This window comes from Myzus persicae, unplaced genomic scaffold (genome assembly GCF_001856785.1).
Source record: "Myzus persicae strain clone G006 unplaced genomic scaffold, MPER_G0061.0, whole genome shotgun sequence".
NCBI lineage: Eukaryota > Metazoa > Arthropoda > Insecta > Hemiptera > Aphididae > Myzus > Myzus persicae.
In genome coordinates this window covers 672,228-693,213 of record NW_019103025.1, presented here as the reverse complement: position 1 = coordinate 693,213, position 20,986 = coordinate 672,228, and the positions used below count along the sequence as shown (strand labels likewise).

The window sequence follows — 20,986 nt, the reverse complement described above, 5'->3', positions numbered from 1 at the left end:
GTTGGTGTACATAATACACTGATTTCTATGTCACAAGCAGCTTTGGAGTATAAAAAAACACAAAATTACAGTTTTAAGTTTTAAGTATCACATTTCGAGTCTGGCACGAAAAATCAATGTAATACTATGTAAATACCTCCGTATAAGTTCGTATAAGAAGAAAATGTCTACTTTTGACCTCCTAAAATGTGCAAACTAGATCCAATTACCTACCAGAGACCTCACTCGAAGTTGATGCTCGGAGAATTTTTTCCACTAGAAACATTGTCTTCAAACACAAAAAAAACCCACAGACCCACATCACATCCAAATCAATGCACTCGTCGCCCCGCTTGGAATCTAAAATTTATAAATGTTTTCAACATCGCGTTTGTTTTAAATTGTTCATGATATTGGGAGTAATTATCAAGTGACTTTTATAACGGAGTAAAGCCGTAATATTATTGAAGTGTGTAAAGAGGAGGTTAATTCAGTTGGCCCCCCCCCCAACCTTTAAGTACATACATTTAGTTTGCACATGTCCTTGACAACAAGTCTAGGGCATTAATTGATATTCCAATCACAACATCGTTTACCAAGCATCTGATACTGCTATCGATGTTGTAAACTCTTGCCCATAGCTCGCCCTATACAATTAGAGTCTAGTGGCGTACATGTGGGGGGGGGGAGGGGTCAACCCTCCCCCCAAGGGACAAAAAAAAAATAAAAAAAATTGATATTATTGATGAATTTTTTATTATTAATCATCCGTGTGTACACAAACATACGTCATAATAATATGACTATTGATTATACACTAGACTTTACCAACAACCCAACAACGAAAAAAGATTTCATAACGAAATTATGGGTGCCGTATATCAATCAAAATAGACATTAAATGTCATCAAATTTTAATCGTACACAGTCAGTTAGTTAGTTGCGTGTGGACATAAAAACATATTAATATTGTCATTATCCCGGCCGACTCGATCGGACATCGTAGAAAAAAACCGATTACGTTATAATCGTTGAATTTCGCGTGAACGACAATAGTACGGTGACATGTATTCTATTTTTATAGCACTTTCATAAATGATCATGATAAACATTTTCCTTAAATAATATTATGCATTTTTCGTTCATCCTGTTATATTCTGCCGCTGGAGAAGTTTAAGTTTTTAACATGAATTTAACTCCATAAACCATAGGTAAATATTTAGATAAGATTTATTAGAGTTTATAACATTAAAATTGTTTATTAACAAAACATTAAACATTAAACATTTAAAATATTAAAATGAATTATAAATACATAATACCGGGTGAGTTAATGACTTTTTTTTTTAACTCAGTTGAGTTAATATGCATACACATATAGTATATATTGTATTTTTAAGTACAGAAGTTTTAGATTTTAGTGTTGGTATTTATTTTTCACGAAATTACGACGTCGTGCATCGTCGATCATCGATAACAATAATATTATCGCATAATATATAGGCAATAATGTTTAATTATCATTATCATTCGACATATTTTAGGTTTTGAAGGTAAAATAAATAGTAATCATGGCTGAAAAATTATAAATTATTAATAATATAATATATATAATATATGTAATATTCTGTACTCGTATATACTATGTGGATATTAAATAGTATTTAACTGCCACGAGTTATGTAAGTCTTTGTATTTGTTTTGTTATTTTGCCTATTCTACGTGTAATGTTTTTGATTGTTAGAAAAATGGGTAGTTTTAAAGAGAAGTTTTTAGAGTTGGTTATTTTTTTTAACTCCTCCCAGAGTAAATTTGAATGTACGCCACTGAATTAGACCATTGATGTTTTATCTTAACAATTTTATTTTACCGTCACACTTGTTTTGAAATATCTATGGTATACAGGATGATTCATCCGGCATGCTCACTTTTTTTTTCTCAATAATTCAGATCTGATTTTTGGAATTTTAAAATATACTTAAAGACTATATTTTCTAATTCTCGTGATTATTTTGTATCACTTAAGAAGTGTCCTGTGGAGATCCTAACTTCTGTTTCCAAATTATAAAATCCATATAGTAGAGGTTATGAAAATTCAAATGGCCGAAACTTGTATAGGTATTTTTATAGGAATCAAAATATTATGATTCTAGTAAAACTTATTTTACTTTTTACGATTGTTATTTAATGTTGTGAAGTAAACATAAACATTTAATATCCACAGGTTAGGTTAGGTAAACCTGACAAATAAGTTGGATACTCGCATTATTAATACAATGTTATTTGGTAATTTTTCAATTCTTTTGATGTTGTCAACATTCGGCATTATTTACAAGACATTTTGTTGAAAGAAACATTGTTTGTCAGACTCATTATTTTTGTCTGAAATAATGTTCGTTTGTCCGCTTGTCTACATATAGTGATGCTTGACTGGGATTTGTGACTATTGCTTTTGATTAAGTGCTTATCATATATTAGGAAAGATACTGGAGGAACAACATTTTAGCAAATCTTTCAATAGTTACGTGTCAATGATTTGGAAATAAAGTGATAAAGTATCTAGTACGTTCAAATGGCTATTGCAGTGATCGTTGTGTTCGGGTATCTATGTGAAATGAAGGAGAAGTGATAATTCAAGATAATATTGAGAAATACATTGCCTCTGAAACTATTTGGTATGGAGCCAAATTTCATATGTTTTACATTGATATCTCATTCTATAGTAAAATATTTTTATTTTTAGTGTGGAGAAATTGTGGTTGAGAGATTTTTTTTATTGATCAATTATGGTTTGTAAATGTTCAAATATGATTTTGATTGGAGATATGTTTAAAAACCTCGTTCAATAACGTTATTACCTAAAAGCTATAACCATTACAATAAATTGCAGTATTATGTAAAAATTGATAATCTTGTTTCAGTTGGGGCATTTTGACTCAGAAACCTTAGTTACTATTATTTTTCTACCGGCAGTAGTCTCTTAGTATAATATATCTATTATACAAATATAAATATGTATTCATGGGTTTTTATTGGTATACTACAGTAGTTTGCCAAAAACACATTTTGATTTTATCAAAAGCTGGTCCTATAACTATTTAATCGATTAAGGTTATTGGTTATAAACATCCACGATAAGTAGGTTTATTGATATCGAACATCACTATTTTCATACTTTCATATAAATTTTATTTATCGATTATCTACATTCTACATGGTTAACTTGAAAATTGTTTTCTTAATAAATTAAATATTAAAAACTGATGTGTATATAATATCTACTGAGTGATTTTTTTATACATGTATTATTTGAAAAAGTATAACAGTTTAAAAAAAAGGGTTTTTTATACAATTTTATATTGCAACACAATTTTCACTTCATTTTTTCGTTGTTATTTTACAGTTTTTAATTTGTTGAAAGATACCTTATATTTTTAATTTCATATTCCTGAGCAGAATTGTTGTGAGAATTTGGAAGTTATAATAGTTATAATTGTCCCAAGTCTGGATGGGCCAAGTAGTAGTGGACCAACATTTTGTGGGCCAAGCTTGTGTCACTATTAACACATACAAATATTAAATATAACATATCAGTAATATTAATCGTTCTGTAAAAACCAGTTAACGGAGTAGAAAAATAGTGATATAAGTCTTAAATTCTATTTTTTCATATCAACCGTTTAGAAAAATGTTGTTTTAAAATATGAAATTAAAAATCTATGTTTATTTAAAAAACTTGAAATTTAAATATATTAATGATAAGAATAATAGTTTTCAAAACTGTAGTTTCTTAATGACATCAAACTATGTAAAATAATGTAATTCGTGTTTAATATAATATTGTAAGTAGCATGGTACTAAATATTTTTCCTCTGTAAGGAAAATCGAAGAATCATTACGTGTTTTTCGGTATATCGCAGTGGAAGAATGCTACATTTTGTTTGGAATTTAATTTAATTTGTTTGTATTGTTTTAATGTTGATTTGCATTGCTATGGCAATAAACAAAGCTTTACAAAAAAACTGTCTCTCGAAAATTAGTAAGAAAAAAAGTTGTACCCGGCACAAGTGACAATGCATATCACAATATATAAAATATAGTATTGGTTGGTGGTTAGGTATAACAATGGATTAAAATAAACTATATTTACACTATTTATACCATATTTTAAACCGAGGCCGTAGGTTAAATCTAGTAATTTTACGAGTTGAATGAGGATTATAATATGGATTGACAAAAGACAAAAATAAACAACAAACAATTAGTTACAATAGTAGGTAGTCAGTAATATTTCATTCTATAACTAATAGACATTGTATAAAATTTATATTGTGAACTAACAATGTAAGTACTACGCTTACGAGATGCATATGAAGTACTCATAACAAATACTGTAATGCAGTAATCACAGAGTGCATTTTGTTCTAGTTCATAATAATATATAGGTGACCTTATGACCCTGTTGCAGTAATACTCAAATGCATCATCGCATGATTTATATTTACTATAAAGATATAATTTGCATAATTATTATGTGATATAATCTTATATTATAATATATATTAACTATATTTTCAACTCCACCTATTATATCTCCGGTAGAATATCCAATCAAAGAATACTTTTACTACTATTTTACAATACACATTATTAGAAACTTCTAATTGTATAGAGGTGCGTGAAACTTGTCATATTCATTGAATATTTGAAAATGGACAAGTGGATTGGAAAAGTTGCTGTAGTCACTGGTGCTTCTTTTGGAATTGGAGAAGCAATATGTAGGCAATTAGTTCAAAATGGAATGATTGTTGTTGGATTTGCTAGAAAAGAATATAGATTACAGGTATATAGCTAATTTGTTGTAAATTAAATAAAAACAAACATAATATTATGAGTGTATAAATATGTATTTGAATAATTGAATGAATATATTTTTGTTCCATATTTAATTTTAATTGTACAATCTTAAACATTTTAAATAAGAAATTTCCAATTTAAATAGATTGTAACTGATTTTGTTTTCCAGGAATTAAGAGAAGAATTAAAAGGTAATTTTCATTACGTAAAAGTTGACTTATGTTCGGAAAAAAATATTTTGGATGCTTTTGGGTGGGTAAAAAATACATTCAAAACTATAGATGTTTTAATTAACAACGCTGGAGTCTTGAAGTTAACTGATGTATTAGGTAAGTTTAAACACTGTTAATATGTTCGTTTATCGTGTATGAAATGTATATTTTACTGAAATCGCATGAATATTTTTTCAAATATTCCATACCTAGATATACCCATGTATATATTTAAACTTAACTATTAACAATATACAATTGTTTCACACTTTCACCGTGTGTATCACCGACAACAACTCATCTTTCTACAACTGAATTTAAATACTAATAAGTACATACCTATATAGTAGTTACACTTACGCAACATAAATACATAATTATTTTTTATTCGCCTCTTCTCCACTATTATCTTTATTCAAATTACAAATTATTATTCTTGAATAATGTTAAACTATTATACATATTTTTTAATGTATTTACATTTTAATAATATCAACATACATAAATATAATATAATATAGTGACATTATTGAAATGTCAACATAGGTATTTTATAAAAGTTCAATTTTAAACCTGTAATATGGATATAATATTCGGTAAATGTAGAGCATTAGTCTTATATTCAATAATGTACATAAATATTAAGAAATGCATATTTAAAAATATTTAATATTCATATCATTTTACAAATAGTAGAATGTGGTTAATGTAAAAATTAAAAAAAAAAATGGAAAATAAGATTTTATTTGTACAGCTGTGTCATTGCAATTTCGAGATTAAATTTGAGCTAGCAATTAGCATACAGTGCGTAACAGTGTATACAGATCTGTTATTCGGTTACTTAATTTGATAGTCCAACGGACATTTCTTTTTACACTGTAGAATCCAGTATTCGACATCCTGATAAAATTGATCAATATTATGAACCTTCATACATCAACATTAAACATAATATACCTAATTGATTTGTCTAATAATTTACTATTTTAGTTAAATTTATTCCTCGCTATTCTATTTTATAAACATAATTATCTCCGTGATGAAATACGGTTATGTAACCATAAAACAATCCATCACAGATTTGTATTACATTCTGTCAGATATTGTATACTTATTATTCAGAATTTAGGTACTTTATTATAATTATAATCGCAATGCCACCACAGTGACATTGTGTGTTAATAATTATTTATTGTCATTTCTACAGTCATTCCTATGATTAATAATTCTTATTATAATATGCAATATTATGCATAATGCATTTTATGCGTTGGTTTAAATTGCAATCAATTATTTAAAACCTAGAACCTATAAATTCTTTCATAAATACATCTCAGGTAGATGTTTGCTAGATATTGTTGTACCTATATTCACGTTAAGAAAAACACGTTGCTTTACCAATGTTATGCAATTTAATCAAGTTCAAAAAATTGATAGATATAACTATACTTTTTGACCGTGCACTATATTTTTATGTGATGGTAAAGTTCGGTTTCTTATTTTCCTCTTTAGATCTGAAATGTATTTCATACTTATGCAAACGCTACACTTCGTAAGTTGTATCAATAAAATAATCCTCATAGTTACATGGACGACTTCTGAAATTGAGTAAAATGTTGGTTTCTTATTATTTTATAACAATTGTTTAGCTGTTCTTATTTCATTATAATTATAATCACCGAACATATGTACAAACCTAATAAAAAATTGTTAGTGTAAAGAAAAAAAATCAAATGAAATTATAAAATATTATCAAATTATTAAAAGTACATTTATTTCACTGACTTATAACAAATTTAATATTTTCAAATGTTGTTCTAGGAGACACAAATGATTGGAAACTTATGTTTGATACTAACGTCTTAGGTCTACACATTTGCTGCAGAGAAGCTGTTAAAATGATAAAGGAGAAGAAAACTAAAGAAGGTCACATAATAAACGTCAATAGGTAGGTGTTTTTAACAAAATATTATAATTTTAATAGTATATAAGATGTTAACTGAGCTCCTGAGAATGGCTGGGGCCTTAAATAAAATCAACTAATATAATACGTTTTCTGAAATAAATCGAACTGTAAAGTTAAATTTAAATATTGGGAACAAAATACGTGAATGAAAATGATAAACACCTTTGTTGTGTAAAGTTTTTTTGTTTAAGCTTTAGATCAAATAATAGTAATAAGAAATGTAATACAATAATATGTTGAAATTAAGTATTGTGACTTAGAAGTTAAAACTAAAAATCTGTAAGATAAAACGATACCTATTGTCCCCTCGGTTAAATATCTGAGGCACCCTTGCCCCTTCCACCCCTATGCCAACACTAAATATAGCGTAACTTATATTAATTAGGTGATAGGTATACAAGTTAATATTATGCAGCCAATGTAAAATATTATAATCTGTACATTATAATATATTTGTGCTTATTATTTATAATACTAGAGAATATGTTTTACCTGGAATATTTTGAAGAAAACATTATTTTTATATTCCTAGGTGCATAGTTTTGAAACATTCCACGTTAAACATTTAAAATAAAATAATTTATTTTTTCTAAATTAATATTTACTTTGTAACTGTTTTTATTATTTTTAGTATAACTGGTCATTACGTAATGTCTGGAATGAAAGATTTTTCAGTTTACGGTTCTACTAAGTTTAGCGTCACTGCACTTACAGAATACTTAAGAGAGTATATGAGCATGGAAAAGTTACCAATCAGAGTTACGGTAGTATATAAATTATTCATCTTTTAGATAATATAAAAAAAATTATTATGTTTATTTTATTTTATTTTATTTTATAAATTTACGCCAATCGGCTTTTTTACATAGGTATAACAAAAATAACATTGTATATATATTAAAACAGTAGGTAATACAGGGGATGTTGATAAGAGTGACAGAAAAAAATATGTTCTATTAAGGCCAAAGATCAAAATTATTATTATTCGACGAGCGCATAGCTCTAACTAAGGGATCGTTCATCAGGAAGTTGGACCTTGAAGTGGGGAGGAGGAATGGCTCTTGAGATCTGGTATGAAAACTTGGAATACGTATATTAATGCGCTCCAGGAGTCGGGGTGCATCCACCTTCCCATGAAGTAGGTTAAATAACAACAGGTGGTCAGCTCTTTCTCGTCGATTTTTAAGAGAACACAGTTTTAATGTATTCATTACTGGTATGTAATTGTGCTGAGGGTGGTAAATTTTAAGTAGAAATCCGGCAAGACTAAGGAAACGAGATTGAACTCTTTCGATAAGTTTTGTCTCGACTTGAAGAGATGGGTTCCAAACTATCGATCCATAATCCAAGATTGATCTTACAAGGGAACAATAAAGTGCAACCAAGCAAGGCGCTGAATTGAACTCAGTGGTATGACGACGAATGAAACCTATAATCTTTAAGGCCTTGCAGGATATATAATCTATATGAGATCTAAAAGATATAGTTGGTGTATATATGAATCCAAGATCTTTAGTCTCTTGAACTCGCTTTAGAGGTATCCCGTTTATTGTGTAATTAAAATCAATACATGTTCTAGATCTATAGAAGGACATGACTTTACATTTGTCTTCGTTGACATTTAGGCCAACTGTTTTACACCAGATCAAAAACCCATCTAATGATTCTTGAAGGACATGGCAATCATTTATTGAAGATATCTTAGCAAAGAGCTTTAAATCGTCAGCAAAAAGTAAAATACGACAGGGGATAGAAGTAAGAAAGACTGTATTGATAAAAATGTTAAATAATAAGGGGGATAAGTGACCGCCTTGGGGAACCCCAGATGTTGTTCTGAACAATTTTGATCTAATATTAAATAGGTTGACAAATTTCCATCTGTCACTTAAGTACGAGTGAAACCATGATAAGAGAGGTTCTCCAATACCTAATTTATCAAGAATGTAAATGAGGTTGGAATGATCAACAGAGTCAAATGCTTTCGACAGGTCCGTGAAAATAGTGTCAACTTGAGTTGATTCATTAAAAGAATCCCGGATAAAGGTAGAGAAAACTAGAGAGCTGGTTGTAGTGGAGCGACCGGGGAAAAAGCCGTGTTGGTCAATAGATAACGTAGGTAATAGAACTCTTTCAATTCTTTTAAGGACCAGTTGTTCGAATAACTTCCCAATAAAAGGGAGGTTAGATATGGGTCTGTAATTAGAGACTATTGAAGGGTCACCTGACTTTAATATAGGAGTTATTTTACTAGTTTTCCAAACAGATGGAAATATACCTTCACTTAAAGATTTATTGAAGATTAAACAGATTGGAGAGCAAAGAATCTTCCTACAATTATATAGAAAGAAGGCAGAGATACCGTCTGGTCCTAACCCACGTACATTAGATAAGGAATTCAATGCTTCAGCTATTTCGTCATATGAGAAACATAATTGAGATGGTAAAAAAGGGAACTCATTTATCTTCATTTCATTCATGGCAGTATTAGGGCATGTCGAAGAATCATTATAAGTAGAAGAAAAATAAGTGGCAAATAGATCAGCGACTTGAGCACCAGTAGCTGTCTGGTCATTGAAGTAAACTTTGTCTGGAATGGAGGGGGAAGTACGTTTGTTATTTATAAAAGACCAGAATTCACGAGGATTAGAAGTTAAACGGGCTTGAGAATGGTTCGTATGTGACCTAAGACATAGTTTCGATTCGGCTTTACATTGGGAACGTAGACAGGAAAACACATTATAATCATGTAAGGAGCCTGTAATTTTATATTTTTTATGAGCAGTTTTTTTATTGAAAAGTAAGGATTTAAGCTTCGACGAGGCCCAAATGGGAAAGAAAGATCTATGGAAGGTTTTGAGGGGAACAAAACGGTGAATGATGTCAATAAGGACATTATGTAGAAATATGGCAGAATTTTCTGCTGATTGATGGATGAGAGTGGTGTTTAAGTCTTCAGTGGTCAACGATGAGGTTATTTGAGTGTAATCTGTATTTTTGAAATCGCGATAGGAGTGTTTGTCATTGATCATCTTAATTGGAATAGGAACAATATATTTAAAAGAGAGAGAGGGATGGTGGCTGTCACAAGGTAATAAGCTGGATGGGGCTTTTTCAATTACAACAGAATGTGCATTGGAGAAACATAAATCAAGGAGGACGTCGTTGTGGTTAAGGACATAATTTAATTGAGAGAAGTTCATACTGGTGAATTGGTCCCCTATTATCAACCATATAAGTTTATTTTTATACTAAAAATAATAATTTTTCACACCTAGTTATTTTATAAGAGTACCTTGTTTACTTCATAGCTGGGTACTTATTTTATTTTAATACGCACAGCTATAATTTATTTTTACGATGATATCAGAAATTTATATTTTCATAATTAAAAGTCATTATGTTTAATAATTAATACTATTATTAATTGGTGCCATTTTTGTTCTAGAAGAGATGAAATTATATCAAATCAGTTATGATAACCTTTAAATTATACAACCAACCACCTAGTAATATACATACTAAAGACAACCTTTTTTTTATAAACATTGATAATTAAAACAATATTCAAGGGCACTCGCACGGGGATGCCTGGGGGTCATGACCCTCCGCTATTTTATAGTTAATATTATTAATTATTTTATCACTTATAAAAAAAACATAGTATGTGCTGTATTATCAGATGCTTTTGACTTTCCTGTTCCATAGCTTATATTTCTGCTGGCGGCCTTGATAATATTATGGTTAATTTTTAAATGATTTACTTCAAAGATATATAACATTAGTTTGTAAAATGTTTGCCCTATATTAACTAGTAAAATAATAAATTTCTCAAAAACTTAAATAATTAAAATACCTAAATAAATTTGAAATTATTTTTAATTTTTAATTTTTACTACCTTTTTATAACAATTTGTATTATTGCATAATAATCTTACACAAATATTCAATAAATTATCACATTCCATTTAGTATTTATTATATTCTACATTATTTTAATGACGATAAACTTTTTTTTTTTTTTTACGTCAGAGTATCAGCCCGGGATTTGTTGATACTAATATGACCGCAAAATTCAACTTAGACAAAGTTGAAGATAATGCAACATTGCAAACGATTGATATTGCTGACGCCGTATTATACGCATTAAGTGCACCTAAACGTGTTAACGTAAGTCCTAAATTTATAAATATTTGACCATTTTCGAGAAAATCTTGTATTTTCACTACTTTATTGATACTATCTAGTTACCGTTACATACACGTTCGACATTATTATAAGATATAACCATGTATTTCTCTTATAATATTTCTCTTTGGTTTAAAAATTGAGTCACACATGCTTGGAAAAATGTTTCGTTAACAAGGTGTGTTCCTGGTAATAATTATAATGAATAACATAAGTATCATACTGTTATAATATGAATGCCAAATGTATGAATACCTACCGATATATAACATGATACACATGTATATATTTATTATTATGTTTGGTTTTTCGCAGGTTGCTGAAATCATTTTAAGACCTTCAATTGACACTATGGCACATATTGTCAATTGTTCATAGAATATAATATCGTCTTTCATAGTATGTGGTTAGTATGTGGTTGGTTTCAACACGGAGAAAAATTATTGCATCAGATATTTACCCAATTATCTCACGGAATATAATATGTTATTACTTATTAAGATTTAAAAAAAATAAATGCTTCATACATTGATATAGCCATTTAATTAATTTAGGGACTCTCCTCGCAAATCGTCGTGGACTGAAAATATATTTATCAGACATTTCATATAATAATAAACATCATAGGTTCTTTTTTAAATCTCCGCCTACATGTCTTCAACTTAAAAGCACCATTTTTTTCTGTTAAACATAAATAAATAAAAGCATCAGCCTTGAAATAATAAATATTTTTTTTCTCATCGATATAATGTTATTTAATTTTAAATTCTAACACTTTTTCATTTTTGCGAAGCAAATAAAGAAAAACGTATTATAAATATTATGTATTTAGATAAACATAACCTAACTAATAACGAATAATGTTGGTAAATTAAAAATAACATTAACAATTTGAATAGGTAACATCATGTTAAAATATATGAAATTTCGTATTAAAAAAATTTATAACTATTTGTTAAAAATGTTAGAAATCCCATTATAGGTTTATCCTTTACTTACCCCGAGAATAGAACAAGAAATATATTTCTGTTAACCGCTTAAACTGGCGTATTCCTCCATTCATTCTGATTCAACATTTCATATAAAATGTTACACACGCGAAGACACAATTTTATCAAACTGTACAAATTCATTAATGTCGAATTGTGTACTATGTACCTAATGTATTTTTGAGTGAAATATGTGGATATGTATATCATGTATTATTATTTTTAAATTAATATTTATTTCATTTGGACGACTTGGTCATTAGTTCTCATAAATAATTGACATTATTACAATTATATATATATTTTAGATTGTTAAATTAATGTTGCACATATTATATCATATAAAAGAAAAATAATCCGAACCCTGCAAATATTGTTCACAAATTTACGTATGCTCAGTTGAATAATATGGTTAAAATATATAAGAATATATTTAAATAGTTCCATAGTCTGACTGTTATTATTGTATACTAGATAATATAATTTCATGTTAAATTATTGAAGATGTCGATTTTTGTTTTAAATGACGTACGGCTTTAACTACAGAGTGTCAATTTTTTTCAATACCTATAACTACTTTCTAGTTAACACTATAAGGCGGTCACTATACAAATGTATACACTAATAAAGCATCGTAGTGATCACAATGCACCGTGTGCACAGTATGACGTCCAAACGTCTAATAATTACTGAATAGTAAATACTAATATGTATGTAATTAGTTAGCGATGTATAGACACTGGACTAGGGGCGAGCACAAACTAAATACCGAGAGTCCGCAGTAGTTGTATTTATTGCAGTGTGATAATATTTTTAATTCAACCTGCAGGAGTAAAACTTTTAACAAACTTATCCATTATTAAAGAGTAAAAGGAAATATGCAGTCCGTAATAAAAGTTGTGGACTTACTTCGCTCTTAAAAATAAATATACAATATATTATCTGGGGCACCCGACATCCATAACTAATGTTACGCCTACATCGATAGGGATCCCCTTGGAACTATATGCAAATACTCCTATGGTAGTTAAACATCGCCAGAATATTAGCTTTGTGTCTATATGAACTTAGAAAAACCACAATAATCATTCATTCTCGCTTGAGACTATAATTATGTTGAAGGATTTATGGAAGGCACTTTTTATACTCGCATGTTTATTGAACCTAACTTAACCAAGTGTAATTTACGATGGCCAGCAGTAATTACTGTCGAAATTATTTAACCATATGACCAAATATTTAAATTTATTTTTCATGTTCTAAATAGGTATATAAGTAGCTTAGGTTTGAATGACCTAGATGATATGTTATACCTATTTATTTAAATTATTGAACTATGCATTCAACTCATCGCAATGGATTAGTTATTATTTTTCAACGTTTGATGTTTAAAACTTTAAGGGTTTATTATGGTTTTTGTTAAAAATTATTAGAACACATTTTATCGGTAATTTATTAAACGAATTATTTTTATGTGTATAGTTATAATAATAAAAACAAATAATAAGATAAAATAAATTCTCATGTATTTCAACATTTTAACCGAGTATCGGATATTTGGTATATTTGTGTTTTAATGAATGACTTAGTTATAATATAAAATTCAAAAAAAATATTAATTTTTCAAACTCTCCTACAGATTAATTTTATTACATAAATTGATACGAACACAGATGTTTATATCGAGTTATGGGCTACAGCTGTTATATTATTCAACAGTAAAAATATTCTATTTATATTTATACGACTATGTTTTATATTTTAGTTAAATAATACAATTCATAAGAATATTGGTTTTTAAAATTTTCTCTACGGATTAATTCTACCGTATAAATTGTTACAAAACAGACGTTTCTTTGATGAGTTATAATTTTCTTACTGCAGACTACAGCTTTTATACTCGAGAGAGTAACAATATTCAATTACGAAACGGAAAAGTTGCTGTATAGTCACAGGCACCGCATCTTGAGTTGGAGCCGCAACAAGTAGATTGCTGGTTAAAATAAGAGAAATTATCATTGTCGGACACGACAATTATATAATTTATAAAAATATGACTTAACGAAGTGGCTATTTTGTTTTAGTTAAAAATATCAATAAAATGATGTATGATGTTCGGAATTAGTAAATCATATTTGAAATTCATTGTTTTCGGGAATCAAGTACAATTTTTAATGAATAGAGACTAAAACGTATTTCATGACATTGTATATGACTCACGGATGTTTATAAAAAAAATATTCTTAAAGCTTTTGAGTGGTCTCGCCGTTCTAATTAATTATGCTGCAGTTTTGAAATGAAACGATTTGTTGGGTATCTACGTTTCATTTTTATCATATAAATCCTTATTATTTGTGTGTAGGGTTTTCGATTTAATTTATTTGTGCTGTTAATGCTTAGATGAAAATGGTAAAACGACAATAATATGAAACTCCTAGGATGATGCTTGAATCCAACAAAAAAATATGTAACAAATATTATTACAATTTTTAAAAGTTCTGGGACCAGAACAAAATCTTGGTGTTTATACCAAAATATCTTTACCATTGATACCGTTTTGTAAACTGTCTTTCAATTTCAAAATTGTGTATCTAATATTATCAATGTGAATAAAAATAATATATTTAAAATTAATTATATTTTTCTTCATGTATAAAAAAGGGGAACACAAGTGAAAGCCAATATGAAAACAGTTGAACATAATACCTATAATAATTATTAATATTAATTACAGGTAGTATTTCCATATTTTGAGTTTCAATTGTATTTTTAAATATCTGCTTATTGTGATTGAATAAATTCGTTTATAAATGTATTGAGTTTATGAAATGTATGTGCTTATAATATTATTAAAATATTTTATAGATGGTCATTATTACATGTCAAACGTACATTAAAAAATTTGCAATTTACAGTGTGACAAAACTCTGTTTAACTTCAATAACCAAAAGCTTGACAGAATTTATTGATGTGCCTGCAAAACTTTCCAATCAGAGTCACGATATTTTTCACTTAGCTTTAAAATTTTTATTTCATTTCACATCTTGTATTTTAAATAAAATTGAATTTTAGCTGTTGACATTCTAATCACGCTCGAGTTAACTTCATGGGCGTTTAATTTAGGTGTTTCAAAACATATTTATGTTTCACGGTTCTTGAACATAATTCATAACTTTTTTGTTCTTTTCAATTTAAGATTCTCAGTACTCGGCTAATTGACATGGAATTGTCTGCAGGGACCTCAGAAACGGAAGTTCCAAAATTGAATGCCACAGACGTAGCTGATGTAATTGTAAATATTTTACCTTTCCGAAATATGAGCGCAAATGGAATAGAATATTAATTTGATTATTTGTAAAAGATAAAAAAAAAATTACTAGAATTTATAAAATTACTGATTTACAAAATTGAATCTTTAAATAATAGTAAGTTATTAATATATTTATGTCACCTTATGTCTGTATTATTTAAGCATCAACTAAATCAATATTATGAATGACGTAGGTATAATATTACTTTTAATGCGCTATCTGTTTCATAAAATACATAATAAGTACCTACTAAAATCATTTTTTAAAAATTGCATTTTATTTGTTTTTTTAGAAATAAGGGATTACAATAAATTAGACCAAGTAGTAAAACGCATGAACATTTTGTCGAGGAAGACACATTTCATACCCAATACTATATATTTGATTTATTCATTTAGTTGGATGCACTATACACATGCTCAAAATATATATCAGTTATTGTGATTGGATTTTCGTATTTCATAGTATTATGATACATTTTAATTGATGATTTTAGAGCCTTTTTTGTTTATTGATTTGATTACATTATGTTGGGGGTCAATGAAAATTCAGAAATACAATAATACAGAAATGCAGAAATTAAGAAACACAGAAATGCAGAAACGTCAAGAACAATACATTTTAAAATTTAACAATTCACATAAAAATAATTGGCATATAACAAACTATAAAATTATTCACGTACAACATTTTAGTAATAAATTGTAACAAAATTATAGAACACAACGCAGAATATAAACATAGAAACCAGAAAAAACCAAAAATAAAATTAATAAGATACACTATACTCATATTATTTTATAATTTCACTTATTATTATAAGCAGACTAAAAATCGATCTGATTTATCTAGGCACGAGCATTCAGTGTTAGTATAGTAAGTTACGGGTGGTTAAAATGATAGCCCTTCATATCTTAAAGGAAATACTTAAACTTAAAATATCGACTTCAATTAATAAATGTACGTGTATATATTTTAAATGATAAAATAATTTAAAATGTCGACTAATATAATAACCATTAGGTATGAAATTGTAAAGTATCTTAAATGTTCACAAATATATGAGTAAACTCATAAAGCTATAAATAATATTTTATAATAATGTACCTTAAGACCAAGCTAATGACTTTATAAAAGTTTGTAAGAAGTTTGTAAAAAAAAAAAATATAATATCTGCTTAATATTTTTAATTTTAGTAGTTATAACATTTTAAGTTATACCAAAAACTTGTTTTTATATGCATATAATATGCGTTATTTATGAATGACGTCTATATAAGTTACAAGTTATTAACAAATTTTTAAATTTTCTTTCCTCAACTACAATGTCAGTCTGCGTTAAATGTAGATAAAAGGGCATAGAATATTCTATATTATGCAGTATATATGATGTCGGACTAATTGTAAAACACAATAATATTATCATTGAGTATATATTGTACAAATAGGTACTTAATACTTTATTCTTACAATTTAAGACGAATAGTAAAGAAGAAAATACAATATTGTAGCAAATGTTTTCGAAATGATGGGCCCAAGTACAAGCTCAATATAGAGTACAGACTATAGACGACGAGTTATACTTTCTACAACAGATACAACCCATTACAAAACTATAAATTTATAAACTTAAAAAAAAACCATTAGGTACTGCTTATTATTCAATATCATTTAATATAATTCACAAATTCACTATTTATATAAAATAATAAAATATACCGAAGTTTTGTCCTTTAAAACATAAAATAGTAATACTCAAATTGGCGTGTTTTTTTGTTTATGTTATTATTTATTAATATCTTGAATGGATTTTCAAACTCACTTTTAATCTTTTAATACATTTTTGTTCTGTTATTGTATTTAATTTTTTTGTCTGTCCGGGATAAATAACAACCGAATTATGTTGACTGAACATCTTGTACAGAAAATAATGGGACAAAATACTTTTTTTTTTAAACAAATAATATTATTATTTATATATTTCATTTGAAGATAATAGTATATTAGACCCTAATAATTAGGGCCTGATGTTATTTTATATGAGTTGGTAGGATAAAAAAAAAATTATCGATTGTTATTGTCGACACCTTTTATTTTTTTTTACCACACAATACCTATTCTGTGAAAAGCATAGGTATGCAACTTTATACGAATTATGTAATTATATTATAGGTAGTATATTTATTATTCGCCAATATATCATGACTTTATAATATACAGTAAAAAAGTCTGCAATTTGGGATCTCTTAGATTAATGCTGATCGTCGTATTATGTGAATAAAATCATAACATAATATATTTATGAATTCAATAAATAAATTAGGCGTAGCAATAACGTATTGTTATTTTCTGAAAAAAACCTTACTCGTAGACATCTCATGTGGTCAACTCCAGACTATACCTGCCCCATCCACTCCTCCTGTCTAAGATACCCAGCAGATATGAAATTTTAATCTATAAGCCTGTTATCAAACCACCGTGGCTTTTGGCTCCATCAAACCATGCAACTTAAGAACAATAAATTCAGTCCTGGCAATCAATTTACTTTTATCAAAATTGTCTCTGCTGGTTCATCAAAAATATTTATCTCCCTTGTGACTTAAGGATTCCAACACTTACTCAATCGACCAAACCATACTACTTTTCATTTAATTTACAGTTAACCCATCACCAAAACCCACTTAAGAGCCATCTATCCTCCAGCTCGATCCCAGACAACCCCCTGAGACGTTTCAGACAGAACTCGTCTAGAGATTTTGTGATTTAATCTGTCGGGTTACACTACTGAGTAGTTTCCCAATTCAGTTTTCCTGTCACTTTAACCTTACATAATCAAAATTGCGCACTTTTTGTGTGTATATTATGAAAATTATTCATTTTTAGTAATAATAATAATAAAAAAGTCTTGAATAAATAGATTTGCATCACTAAACTTATATAGCATAAATGTTAGTTTTTAAAAATCAATGAAAAAAACTCCATTGAATTTAAAAATGGACATTTTTTACTTTCGATATTTTTACAATTTTACCCCATGTTAAGTCATTCGTAGGTATAGATTATCCAATGTTGAATATTTTTTTTCTTATTTGTAAAGAATATATAGTCCACTTTTATATAGTTAGGTTTTAAAATAATTGTCTGACTAATTTTCTCCTATTAAATTTAAATGTGAGAAACAATCGAAATCCCTTTGACCATCTGATCTGACTGCACCTATTTATTATTACACTAAAATAAGTTCTAAGTAATAACTATACAGCCATATACTTTCAATAATAAATGTTTGTTGGTAAGTTGCATCAAAAAGCTTTAAAAATAATATACACAGACCATGAACGGGATTTCTATTTGTCAAACTTCAATTCACTTTCATCAAAACTCTTTCTTCTCTATCGCAAAAACTTCCTGCCGTAATAAAAGATTTATTTATCTATCTACTTGGAACATACGATGCACTGCTGGCAGATAGCTTTGTTTTAGAGTGTAGTAATTATTATAATGTTGTTATGTTAATTTCGTTACAAATAATAAAATAATAATAATGACACATAAAAAAGGTAAAGGAAAATAATTAATTTTTATAATAGTTTTGGTACATCGAATATTGAATAAACAATTAATTATATTAAGTTCAGACAAGTGGTTTGATGTATTACATATTTTGTGGAGTTGTAGTCTCATTACCCAGTCTAGTTGCACTCACTATAATATGGTACCTAATACAATAGTCTTATAAAATATTTCGATTGGTATTCGAAATTAGATATTTATACAACAACATACTATTTGGACATGAATATTACAGTATATTATAATACCACAGAATGGTGGGATTGGGTTTGGTTTTTTTTTCTTTTACACTAATTATTCATGGTTAGTTATATATCTAAAATGTAGGTTACATTGGTTATCTATTTTGTATATTAAAAAAATAACATTAATAAAATGAAACTTCCTTGCGCAACTTAAAAACATAACTTAGTATATTCTAACAATTGTATTTATTGTTTTCGAAAAAATATGTCTCTTATATAGGTCACCTTGAAGTTTAACGGGTGTATGAACAATTAATTGAATGCGAAAATGATGTGTAAGTACATTTACAACTTTATATAAAAAATCCAAAGGTACCTCAGTTTTATCTATAAGGCTCGTGACTCCATACTTGATATTACGCATAATCTCCTATTTGTGTCTTAGAATATGAATGAGAAATTTAAATCAATGTTGATAATAGAATGTTATATAAATCTAATTTCTACGGCTATACAACATTTTTTGCTTATTTATAGCTTTTATTATATTTTCGTTTTATTTTTATAAATCATTCGATCCTTACATTATAGAAAATAATATGTCTGACAAATTGTCAGTTATCGTGAGGGATTATGGGTCAAATGATTAAATTTTCAATACGTAGTGCTCCCTTCACAGGCTTCACTCATCAATTAGCTTTTGGTTGTCAATATTTCAACTTTTCATAAATGATTTTTCACAAGTGTTTCATTAAAAACGTTTTGCAAAAGTTTTGACGTTGTTAAAAATAAGAAAAATAAATAAATTAAAAAAACTTTCAATCGTTACAATAATAATTGCTTCTTACGTTGTACACACAGTGATGTGTTTGTATTGACGGAAATACTCAGAAATACGAATGAATATTTCTCAGAAAATTTGGAATCCTTTTTTTTTAGTTTAGAAAACTTAACAATATTTATATTTTATATTTTAACGAAACTATATTTAATGATCAACAAGTGGATCACTTGAGTAAAATTAATACTGTTGTACATAATATATAATAAAATAATATTATTCTACCTTGAAAAATGCCTGTATACTACGAAAGTGGGACGATTTTTTTTTTAAACAATTTTTCATTGGAATAAACAGAATCGTTCAAAGTACTCTTATTCTAAAAAAATTGAATGTTAGTACCTACTGACTGCAGTGAACAATATAAACATAAAATATCGTATTTATGATATCGATGCTCTGATGCTCTGTAGACTACCGCCTAGTCGTTAACCTCCACTATTTCCAGATCATGATTTATTCTACACATAATGTATATATTATAGTCCTTTCTCCTTACAATATATTATGGGTTTATCGTTAAGATATTTTGGGTGGGCCAATATCTCACAGGCATAATCGAAAAATTTGTGGTGAAAGAATGTCGCCTTCCGAACAACATCCACAACAAATGGTGTCTGTCAAAATTATGATGGGTATGTTGGGTAGTATCCTGCATCGTACCTCTCTACGAGGTTGCAGTCTTCGGCAGTGTTATGATATACGGATTTTCAAATTTTGAACAAAATAAGTTTAAATGAAAATTCACGACTCTACGAAAACTCTGTAGGTTTCTATTATACTTGTTTGCAGTTATTGTCCCGCCACCAAGCCATATTACATGTATCTACTTGTCGCCGGGTGACCTTAGGGCTGATATTTGATCTAAAAATTAGATACTCTCTGAATC

At 28.0% G+C, this 20,986-nt stretch overlaps 2 protein-coding genes across 4 annotated transcripts in view; one reads left to right on the top strand and one right to left on the bottom strand.

Annotated features, from left to right (window-relative positions):
- The window catches only part of LOC111033576, a 165,613-nt gene that overhangs the window by 54,450 nt on the left and 90,177 nt on the right, over nucleotides 1–20,986 (bottom strand). The window lies entirely within an intron of this gene.
- LOC111033577 (farnesol dehydrogenase-like) lies at nucleotides 4,554–11,731 on the top strand. Its single transcript, XM_022314374.1, has 6 exons — nucleotides 4,554–4,822; nucleotides 5,006–5,165; nucleotides 6,870–6,996; nucleotides 7,646–7,778; nucleotides 11,044–11,181; nucleotides 11,515–11,731. Exons 1-6 carry the CDS (start codon nucleotides 4,691–4,693, stop codon nucleotides 11,575–11,577), a joined length of 753 nt encoding a protein of 250 aa, XP_022170066.1. The 5' UTR covers nucleotides 4,554–4,690; the 3' UTR covers nucleotides 11,578–11,731.